At 36.2% G+C, this 11,890-nt stretch overlaps 1 protein-coding gene across 4 annotated transcripts; it reads right to left on the minus strand.

The window, feature by feature from the left end:
- Positions 1-191: 191 nt before the first annotated feature.
- Positions 192-11,433, minus strand: LOC103979976 (actin-related protein 8). 4 transcript variants are annotated; one of them, XM_065101237.1, is made up of 14 exons: positions 10,806-11,433; positions 9,743-9,828; positions 9,003-9,073; positions 8,760-8,827; positions 8,553-8,614; positions 7,775-7,872; positions 6,890-6,971; positions 5,100-5,242; positions 3,963-4,111; positions 2,139-2,272; positions 1,831-1,949; positions 1,199-1,305; positions 977-1,081; positions 192-590 (listed from the first exon to the last, which is right to left on the minus strand). In XM_065101237.1, the coding sequence occupies exons 1-13, from the start codon at positions 11,255-11,257 to the stop codon at positions 1,030-1,032; spliced, it is 1,623 nt and encodes a 540-aa protein (XP_064957309.1). In that variant the 5' UTR covers positions 11,258-11,433; the 3' UTR covers positions 192-590; positions 977-1,029. The 4 variants fall into 4 exon arrangements, with proteins under 4 accessions (XP_064957309.1, XP_009394529.2, XP_018679336.2 ...); XM_009396254.3 differs by lacking the exons at positions 977-1,081; positions 1,199-1,305 and having other exon boundaries at positions 10,806-11,432; XM_018823791.2 differs by lacking the exons at positions 192-590; positions 977-1,081; positions 1,199-1,305 and adding an exon at positions 1,486-1,563.
- Positions 11,434-11,890: the final 457 nt, after the last annotated feature.

The following is an 11,890-nucleotide window of genomic DNA, read 5'->3' on the forward strand; positions in this document are numbered from 1 at the left end:
CGTCTCACTGGCAAATACCTGACTTGGGATCTTATGATCAATAGCAAACTTAATGCTTAAAAAACAGCACTTAGAATATTGTTGCGTGAGAATCAGAAAGCAACTGATAACCTTTACCTAAGAACAATAAATACAATTTTGTAGTAAAAAACATGTATTTTCAAATAATCGTTTGCCGAAGAGTACAGCAATTAAAAAATAGCACGTGAATTTACTTCACTGCTCCATCTTGATTTTATTACAACAGTGAGCTGTTTTGTGATATCAAAGACAGGCAAGATTCCGTTCCTAAGAATGTCTTACATATCTACTTCAGTGGAGTGGATAACTAGACAGCCATTTGCTTATTGTGAATGTTGGAGGTGAATGTACAGCAGCAACAATTATTATTGAAAACAATGAATAGTGTGCTTGACTGAAATGTGAAAATGGGGTATCATATTATCTACTGCAATAGCTTGTAATATGGTAAGAGATCCTAGGAAGCAGTCCAGGCACCAGAAACCAAAATCTTAATCACCACTTATGCGTCTGGGATTCTGGCGAAACTGTTTTTTGGTAATACACCATGCATCACAAAAGGTGCTCACCTAGATAAAGGCAATATCAGTAGTCAATAACCTGTTCGAGAAGATATATGCTAATGCAAAATATCCGCAAGGAAACTTGCAGAATGAAAATAGGCAATAAGTGTAGTCAACAAAAGAACAGAAGTGTGCAGAAATACATTTTTGTTTCATGTAGGATGCTAGTGTTATTGTTAGTCATTAGCTTTAAATAATGCAACTAAGATGCAACTACTGCTAATAGTTCTGATTACGGTGCAACTAGGCCAGGCTGCAACATGAGCCCAAACTAGATGAGCTTAAGTTGATTTTTATAAACTCCAGCCAGGGAAAATGACAAAATCTAGCTGGACATGGGATGGAGGTGCTGGGCAAATTGACAAATCCCATTGAAGTCAGTATGTCCCAACCTGATTTTACATGATGTTAGGCCGAAAGCATCAAATGATCCAACTTAATATGGTCACGCTTGGGATTCAGGTGCCGGGAAACTCACTCCCAATTCCCCTCGCATCCTGTATAAACTCTCCTTTTCAGAAACCTTATCAAACTACTTACTAAGGGCAAATTGATGCTTTATCTGTGGCATCATTCTCACTCCATTTCAGCCTTGACAAAAAAATTTGACTAACCAGCTGCAACTGCCAAAAATTCCAGAGAGCTGTGATATCTTGGTGATGTGTGTTGCTCTCTTAATTCCATAGGGTTCAGTCTTTTTCAGCTCTCCTGCTGTAGTTTCCTGCTCTCCATTAGACATTTGCCAGGTGAGTGATACAACTATAAGAAACTGGATGTGCAGTCCATTTTGCAAAATACACAGATTACCTTGAAATTCTACCTTAGATAACTTGCCATGGATTATTTCAAATGATCGTTGCCCTGCTTGCATGTATCAGGTGTTCAAATAGCTATTCATTGATTTTCGAGATTATCTTTTGTGCATTAAGCACCCAAATTTAGTTTTGCACGCAAGGGGGTTGTGCTTGTGTTCATTGTTCTGATCTAGTCAAAGAAATCAAAGAACAAATAAACACCAGTTCAGGAACAATAGAATGAAGTCCAATTATAAGAATGATAAAGCAATCCACTAATCCAGTCTAACCATCTTTTGGCGATACCCATGTCAGATAACTAATGTACTTGCTAGAATAACTTATGCATCCAATATCCTGATCTCTAATCATTATAAGAGATATCTCATAATTTACCTATCATACTGAGTTGATTTTAGTATGTGTTCAGTAACAAAGTTAGAGTGGCTTACATTGCTGATGATCTTTGCTCCAAACCAGGCAGAATCAGTGCCATATGGTGGAGGAATTACTTTTATTCCTTCAGAAATTAATGGTGGAAGAAGTTTGTGGAGCTCTTTCTCCAACCTCTCTGAAAATGATCACTCAAATAAAAGATGTAATTAAAATACATCAATTACATTTCAATTTTATTTCAAGGAATAAACTATGATCAGAATTGTTGAAATGCCAGCACAAGAATAACATACATATGGCTCTTCCCATCAAAACAAAAAGAAAATATAGGATGCAATGTATATAACACATTAAAACAACATACCGGGCAATCCTGGTAAGCATGATGTTCCACCAGCCAAAACGACGGTTTTAAACCATCCATCATTAGTCGCAACTTCAGCAGCTAAGCAGTGGTTCATACACAAAGCTACAGCTTGATGCAAACCCATTGAATACCTGTAAGCACAAAAGACAGTACAAAGCTCTGATAAACTTATGTTAAATGCTAATGTTGCTTTTATATTTTTATTTATCATTTAGTCCAAATGAAATCAATTTTACGAATAAAATTTCTGAAGATGATAACTTTGAGATTATTGGCCTCTTGATGATTGTGATACTAATTATTTAGATCAAGATGTGCAGCATCAAATAACTCGTTTCACATGATTCCAATTCGACTGTTCTTGGCATCAAGAAATGCTAAAGAAAGTAGAAGTGGTGTAGGACGAGATTGCAATCAGTAGAGAGCTTTTCTTTCTTAAAGTACGATGAAGAAAGAGAGAAAGAGAAAGACAATAACAGAAAATAATAAAAGGAAAGGATAACTACCAAATTTGTTATTGTTTAGTGAGAAAATTTCAAAGATGGAAATCTCACACCTCTATACATCTCACACATGCATGATGGATTTATATTACTAGAAAAATAAATATAGCCTCATACCACTCAAGCACAAATGCGGAAATATGACTTTAATTCAGTGTCTCATTCTGTAACCTATCCACTACAATCCCTTTCCATCTTCAAAATCCTAAATACAAATAAGAAAAAGGAAATACAAAAAAAAAGAAAAAGAATATAAACATGACTAGTTAAATCAACCAATTAATCATTTTTTCTTTGAAGAAGACAGCATTCAAAGATTGATTTCGAAAACAATTAATCCTCTTGATGATATTCTTGATTGATATGGTTCCATCTTCATCAGATAAAAAAAAATTTCTTGAGGGAAAATAATCATTAATCAAATTTAAGGTCAATCTCCTTTTTCTTTATCTTAAATCAATCAAATATTTTTCTTCATTTCTCCTTGAGCAATGTCGGTAGCCGATGTAAGATCATGAAAGATAGACCATTTGGTAACTTATGACATTTGTAAAATACCCATGTGTTGTTGCATAGTAACTTACCCTTGGTTCATAAAATTAAAATATATATTGGCCTTGTATGGATCATTTTGGGTAAAACAAAATGTTTGATACAGATCAGATGATGTGGGACAGTTTTGATTAATTTTTATACTGAATATTTTTAATTAGTATAGGGTGCAACACTAATTTACTTGGACTAGCTTATCTAGGTTGTAGCACTCATTTACATCCTTTAGTGCTATTTTCTAACCCAACAAGTAATTTAATACGTGTGATCTACTAAGAAAATGTGACCTAGAAACAACTAAAAAATAACTATAGTTTCAAAAAAAATATCAAGTCACAAGCAATGAAAATTAGTTCATGGGTGGCAATCCAACTTAAGAGAAATTGCATCAAAATTATTCAACAAGTTTAATTTTGATCATCCCTCAAGCCACTAACCATTTGGCAAGCTCCAGTTCATTTCAAGTTATCATTTGATAATTAAAAGTTCCCTTTAACAATTACTGTTAATCTTTATTATCAATAACAACCCCAAGGACTTGCAATCAAGAGTACAAGGTGCAAAAACATCCCCATTAATGCTAAAAAAATCCACAGTGGCAAACATTGCCAGTGGTGTTGAGTGATCTTCTGCTCAACAAAAATTATGAAATATGCAATTAGATCAGGACTAAGGAAAAAAAATCTATTATATTATAGGATTAAGCTTCAGAAATTGTCAAAATGCATGATAATGGAAGAAAAATTAAAATGAACAAAGAACTTACAGTCCCCCAATATGTGGCTGAAAAAGAATCTCTCCGGTTTGGAAGCATTCTTTTGATAGGGTGAACAAACCCTCACTTGCAACTTCACATGATTGCTTGGTATCTTTATGCAACTCTGCATCATAATCAGAGGCCACATAGCACAGTTTCTGGCATCAAAGATATTATCAGGCCATCTCCAACAATGATCCATAAACCATTACCAAAAGGACCTCCTAGTTTAATGCAAACAATTCATGACATTAGAAGCATAGTGTGTATGTATTTATAGTAGCCATCATGGGCATATTATATAACACAAACTAAAAAGAAATCTAAATTATATTCATATAGTAGACCCCACTGAATATATGCATATTCCATAGGGTTACATATGTATCCCCTAAGACCTAAAATCATAATGGATATACAGTAATGTGAACATAAATATAGTAATCTATTAGATTTAACCATAAGTTTGAACTGATTGTTTACCACTCTCCTCCCTTTTATAGAACTGTTTGTTGAAGTCCATAAAACTATGATTTTTTTACGCTTCTTTTGTTTCCAGACTAGTTTCCTACAAGAAACTGATGCTTAGGCTGTAAGCAACACCATTAACTCAAAATTTGAACTATAAACTACTGAGCCCCCTATGGTTCCTCCCCTGCTTCATTGAGTGTGCCTTTCCAACGAAGTCTTCCTCAAGGAATTAGTTTAAGAGTTACTCCTACACATTGTTGTCCTTTTTTATCTCTGCGTTATTTATATGTAGTGGTAGCAAAATAGCAAAAAAGTACAACCCTTCACCCACCTCTCCTTTCCATAAATACATCTTCATACAAACCAAAAGAAAAAGATACCAAACTATGAAGACAACAACAGGGAAGGGAAATGATAATAAAATAGAAGCCCTTGTAGCTTCCGAAATTGTAAAAATATTCTTCTATGTTCTACCTAAAAGTTATTAATGTATATATATCTCCTAGCACGATCATTTTTCTATAATTTCAATTATCTATGGTGATTCTGTGAAACGGGGGACATCCAGAAAAGGCTGGAATGATAAATTTCCTTCCAAGATGGAATAAAGAACGTTCACAGGTGTAAAGTCTAACCAATGGAAAAAAAAAAAGTTTCTAAGACAAGTATGTGTACCTCCTTGATTGTTCGAACAGTATATAGAGACTGAAAATTTATATTTCTCTGCTGCATTAGTTCCTTGAGAAATCCAGTAAGTTTTAGAGCACCTAATGCCAACACTTCAATTCCCACTTCATGCATCACCTTGCCTCTAAGAACTGTTGAACAAATATTCTTTGTTAGAATGTGAGCCTGGAGACCATATACTATAAAATAAGATATTCATCTGAAATTCAAGCTCACTTCAACTTTTATCCATTAAAACTACTACAATTAAATAATATTTGGAATTGTTCAACATTCAAATTAACTTGTTTAATTCCACTATAGGAGAATCGCTAGCTATAAATGCATTAAGATATTGAAAAAAATTTACATTAAGCTTTCAAGCATTTTTAGGTCATTGCATCTCGGACCTTGGCCGTAAAGTGAGGTGTCTGCCTAGGTCAATTTCTTTGAGACATCAATTCATATTTGTTTACATTTAGACCTAGTCTCCCAAACTTAAATATTGACTCTATTGGGATAATTTAAACAAAATGAAATTTTAGAAATCTCAAGATATCTAGAAACAAGCAAGTGTTAGAAGCTGTAAGTTGCTTAACAGATTAACTCAAAGAATCTGTAAAATCTGTGCCCATAACCAACTTGGTTGCAACTTTGCACAAAGCAGAATCATCCAATTCAATGGGAGACAAGTCTAAGCATGCAGCTGGACATTAAGACAGCGAGAAATGGCATGCTGTGATATCATGCAAACCAACAGTTGGAACTTGAAGTAGTTACAGCTGAACAGATTAACTCAAGGAATCCCATAACCAACTTGGTTGCAACTATGAATGAAGCACAATCATGCAATTCAATGGAAGACATGTCTAAGAATGCAGCTGGACATTAAGACAGCAAGAAATGGCATGCTATGATATAATGCAAACCAACAGTTGGCATGAAGTTGGAAGTATCACAGGGATAATCCCTACAGATATACATTTATATTACATCAAAAAATTAATCTTGATAAATAGTAAGTTGAAGTTTTATACTTCTATTACCTAAAAACGAAGTGCATGCATTGAGTAATCAAGCACTTGAAATGATAACCATAACATATATATAAGCTACTTGGGACTTGCATTATTAACCACCAGTCTTAATCATTGTTAATAATGGTCACATTTGATATCATCATATAAGTGAGGAAAAGCTCTCATAAAGAAAGGACATGAGTAAGAAGTTAGTTAACTACATGGAAATACAAACTAAAAGAAATTTCTTTCAGACAGTACATGTGCAAGTATATTTTTTTCTTAAATAAAATATGCTCAAACAAATTCATACGAGAAGGTTAAAGGAGAGTCTGAAATCATTAAATATAGTATGCAATAAACTGAACCTCATCCAGCACACCAATCATGTGTAGGACACGAGGTCCAAAAATTAGAATTTCAGGTTTCAGCATTGCATATCAAGTGTAACATCCATATCAGACATATATTCCAGATAAAGCACTATCAAACCGCAGCTAGTATGATGGCAAGAAAATAAGTGATTAAGACAAAATCATGGAAACCTTTGTCCTTAAACATCAGGCATCCAAAAGAATGTATACTTGAAATTTGCTAGAAATGACAAATAATTGTAATAAAGTATCATGGATCTACTAGAAAGTTATTTCAGTAAATTAAAACCACAAGGACCAATGGAATTACGTAAATCATCAACATAAGAGCATCCAACAAGTCAGCAAAATATCATTTCTGAAAAAGAAAACAATTAATAATTGCAATAGGTGAAGGAAGGTTTACTTGGGACTACTGAGGTGACATTGAAACCGATATTAACAACAATTCCAGAAGTCCGTCTCGCTGCATATAAAGCTAAAACAGCCTGCAATTTTGTATTAAAAAAGCAGGTAAGCTTTTCTTCTTTTTTCTTTTTTGATGTTGTGATACAAACATTTTTCAACTTCATTTAGATAAGACAAAAAAAACCCAGCAAGCAGTAGTGATAACTCAAACCATCTACAAGTTAATACCGATGGGCATCCTTGGGCTGGGCAGCCTGGGAAAGTCAACAATGGAGCAAGGAAGCAAGTACCTAAAAGAGCAGAATGGACCAGGTCTGAAAGATGGTTTTATAAGGAAAGGATATCATTCAATTCTTGACTAGAACTTTTCATGGAAATGATCTATTTAATTTGATTGATGGATCCAACAACTAATTTTAATGAATTAAAAAAGAGAGTGCTGTTATTTGATATTCCTCCTCTTTTTCCCTCTCTGTCTTTTCTCTCATTGCCAATAGAACCACCAATCTTAACCTGTTGTTTACTAAAATCATATATAGCTTATTTTCATGAAGAATGGTGACAACACAAGCTCTTTAAAGTCAATTTCAGACTAAATTACAGCAAGAAAACAACAAAAGTTAGAATCGCTAATGTGTTTGCATGAGACTTGACAGGTTATCTATTTTAATAATAACAAGTGAATGGGAGAATATATTTCCAGCAAATAAAAGATGAAACTGAAATATGCTTGAGAAACAAGTAAACAATATAATTGTGATATATAGAAGTTTGCATGATAGCAAACTACGAATCCTGGCACTACTGTTTAAAAGTAACATACAGGAAGATTTTCATGTTAATGTAAAATGAAAAAATTAAACAAGCCAGTTCAGATGCAAACTTGATCAATGGCACAAACTGCTGGAGCATTCATATCAAACAGGACCGAGTATATTGCCTCTCTCAATTGCCTCCTAGATGCTCTGGCAGCTTCAGTATCTGGGAAAAAAAATAAACAAACTTAGAAGACATCATTGCATTCAACTACTAAGAACTTGTAAAGACACAAATATAAAGCAAATTATGTTTATTTTAAGCATTTTTCAGACAACTGAAATTTCTAATGGACAAGTAAATATATTGTACAAGATTTTAACAGGCTCACAAATCCAATAAGTGCATAAAAGTTCAAGGAAGCCCTGCAAGAAAATAAAAATTAATTAACAAATCAGCACTACATGAGAAACATGATTCAAAGCCTTGATCAAGCAATCTTGCATGTGCAATTGGCCATGACCAGGCCCAGTCAGTGAGGCCAGTAGCTTTGCTGATCACTCATGTGTATAGTCACAAAAGGAGTTAAGTTACACTGCAATTGTCTTTCTCTCAAATTATTAGTAATCAGATCTTTCACAAAAACAAGTTGGTCCTTGGAAGAAACTAACGATTGTATTCAAATTTTAAACTAACAAAAACTTAGATTGTTATTCTGAAAAAGCTTCATGAATAAGACTATCTTAAGTCAATCATAAAAAATTTCAGATTTCTCCCATAATTTGGTTATCCTGCATTATATTAGCAAATCAACAGCACATAGTAGCAGAAAATGAAAGTTGAATAAAGCATGCCCATATAACAAACTCCTTTTTGTAACAAGAATGTTACATGAATATACAGACCCTCAGGGTAGCAGATTGGAACAGAGACAATTATTGGATGAGATGATGCCCTCACCTGCATCCTGCAGCAATTAGAATCACTTAAAGTTTTGTTCTGAACAAGGACACAAGACAAGTAGAATAAGCCTTTAGCATTAGAAAAAAGGTCATGTATATTAACTAGCAGTAGAGACTAGAAATGGAAGTTATCATCAACAAAGCAGAAACCTGCTGTAGATTGTCGAGAAGAAATGGTGAAGCCTTGAATGCACTGGAGACTCCAGGTTGCCAAATTCCTTTTTGAGAAACAGATCAATAATATTAGAGAGTAGAGAGGTGAAAGATACAGCCTTAGAGGTTAAGCAGCAGAAGGACTAAAAGATCAACATGTATTGTTAGACTCTCATTAACCAATCCAGCAAAGGAAAACATAATTACTAATGTTGACATGATAGTAAAAGAAAGCTTTACCAAAAATGTTGCACAACGTCCAGATGGAGCAGCATATTTGCTCCAACCATATTTGCAATAACCAGATCCACCTACATGTAGCACAAAAGGATAAACAAACATGAAAGGCATGTAAGTTTTCAGAAATCTGCACAATAGAAAATGACATAAATTGGAATAATCAGATGGAGCAACATGCGCTCCAGTCATATTTGCAATGACGATGTCCATCTTCACATAGCACAAAGAGAAACAAATGAAGGATAACACGGAAAAGGGACACACTCTGGGAAATACCCAACCAAGTCAATCAATGAATTTTCTTTTTAGGACACAATTAGATCCTGCAACAAGCATGCTCAGACTGGAAATAGGACCATGTTGGCTTTCATCTTCTAAACAAAAATTTACAGTAACACAAAGCAAACCTCCTTTCCTTAATCTTAGTAACCGACTAAGTGAGTCCACTACATAAGATGGAAGTAGATATTAAAATGCTAAATCCACTATGCCAATTCAGATTTCTTAAATTCTCTTAAAATTTAACAATAAACAGTTCCAATAGTTACATGAAGAATCTTCCATATGGTAAATGGGATTTTTGAGTTTGATAAAACTCCCAAATGCTAACCACCCACTCCTGAGTAAACAAAATGTTGAAGGAAAAAAGAAAAGAATCATATGAAAAAATGTTCCAATACGAAAGATGATTATGGTCACGCTGATTATCCAATATGCATCCATATGACTAAAGCCCTTACCATCAACAATAATGGCACCTGGAACTATGGCACGTTCTGCAAAGATGTGCATGAAGGATATTTGCTGCGAGTGATCAAAGTACAACCTGTCACATATAATTAAAATTGTTATTAAAAATAAAATTAAGCAAACATTATTCCCATCTTACATAACTTTCAAAATAGATGATAGAACCATAGAGTATATTGCAGCATTCACAAAATGGTCAAGTTAATCAATGTATCATTTCTCTGTATCAAACTTTTAGAAATATATATTAGCTGTTCAGCATTTATCATGCCTAAGGATAACAAGGAATTACTCCCAAAATTAAAAGAGCGAAGTAGTAGCACAAAAATCAACCTATGTTGCAATAGAATCTTTAACTTCAAAATCATAGAAGCTCCATGACATGAAGGAATGATGAACTTGATTATGTGTCGCAACAGAGATAATTAAGTGAAAACATTATATGTTGAACAAGCCTACAGTAATCACTAACAAGTGTCACAGCGACTACATATTTAAATAAGCTTGTGCCATCCGTAATGCACATTACCAAGTAAATACAAACTTAATGGTTACCAGTAAGTCATAATCAGGCCACCAAAGCAGGTAGATACCTCTTTGCCTGCTGACAAGTCTACTACCACAATCTGCAACTAGTGCTTTGCAGTTTGCACCACGATAGTTCACTGTCTACGTGATGTACACTTCCAAAAGCTTGGAGTTTGCAGTAAGTGGTGTAAGGGAAAAGCAATTGGTATATATAAATTTCGGCGAACTAACTATCAACCCTATGTAAACTCTGTGAAGGTGATAGCAAATACTAGCCAAGGCAAATTTAAACAGGAGAGCAGTGCACCTTTATAACCTAAGAGGCAAGTTGACAGGTATGAAAATATACATTAGTGGTTGTAATTTACACTCATGCAACCTAGCAGCAAGCCTCGAAAATTCTCCCAATTCAGATAGGCTGTGTGAAATAAGGAGCTTTGCTCGGAAACCAGCAAAAGAGCCAATGGATAATTCCAAGATTTAGATACAGAGGAAAACTTCAAGAAATGAAAAGACTGGACCTACATCGGCCCTGATCTCAAGTGCGTCTCGGCAAATAGCACGGTGTCGAATGGATGCTTCCCATGCGTTAGGAAGAAGACCCAGAGTCTATTGTCCGACACCAAAACCTTCCACGACTTGCACACGAGGCCCGACCTGGCGGCCTCCTTCGGCCCAAGGAGCTTCAGTACCTGCACGAAGACATCGGTGGGCAGACGATCGAGATCACCCATGGATGTGTTGTTGTGATCATCTTCGGCGGACTCGCGGTTCGAAGTTGATCCGGGGCGGTTCGGGACAGAGCCCCAAAACTTTCTTAGCACCACCGCCACCAGGACTTGAAGGAGTGCGCGAATTCGGTGCCATATGATCGGAACCCAATCTAGGGTTCGGCGGGGGTGCGGGTTTGTGGGATGATCGAAGTGGCGGGAAGATGAAGATGCGGCAGAAGTGGACTGGATCGATCTCCTTCTCATGGCGATGGGGGAGGGCGAGAAATTGGAGATGATCAAAATGGTTGGGGTTTCGATCAGGTGAGATTGGCGAGAAGAGGAAGAAGGGAGACGAGGAAGCAGAAGAGGAGGAGAAGGGGTCGGTTAAGATATCGAAGAGGACGGGCGGGGCGATGAACCAAAGTTTCCGGCAAGGATTTTCTCCAACCGTACCTTTTAGTTGGAGTCCTTCACATAGCACATCTTGGTCGTCCAATAAAGTTACTGAAGCGATAACGGTCCGATCATATTGCATGTATTTAGTGATGGAGGGGATCCTACCGGAGGCTGATTGTTGCTAACCTGCGCCGGGAGCGAAGCGTGGGACGTGGGAAGAGCCAACCGTCATTGGTCAGAGCATGCGGCTCCCACAACATCCGCATCGGCTGCGGGGATCGTGCCCGATGGCGTGAGGCAAGAAGAGGCTGTCTCCTGTGGTGATTGGATGCCTATGAGTCGAGAGGCACTCTCATGGCCCACGTGTGAGCTTCCGGGGCTGTGGAGGTGGTTTGCCGGTCGCCAAGCGCAAGTTGGGATCCACTGTCTTCCCGGACCATGCTTTTCCATGCAATGACGAATAAGGATGTGATGTGCGAAGCTGGTGACTCTTCGACTCTG

The sequence above is a fragment of the Musa acuminata genome, chromosome BXJ2-3 (genome assembly GCF_036884655.1).
Source record: "Musa acuminata AAA Group cultivar baxijiao chromosome BXJ2-3, Cavendish_Baxijiao_AAA, whole genome shotgun sequence".
Lineage (NCBI taxonomy): Eukaryota > Viridiplantae > Streptophyta > Magnoliopsida > Zingiberales > Musaceae > Musa > Musa acuminata.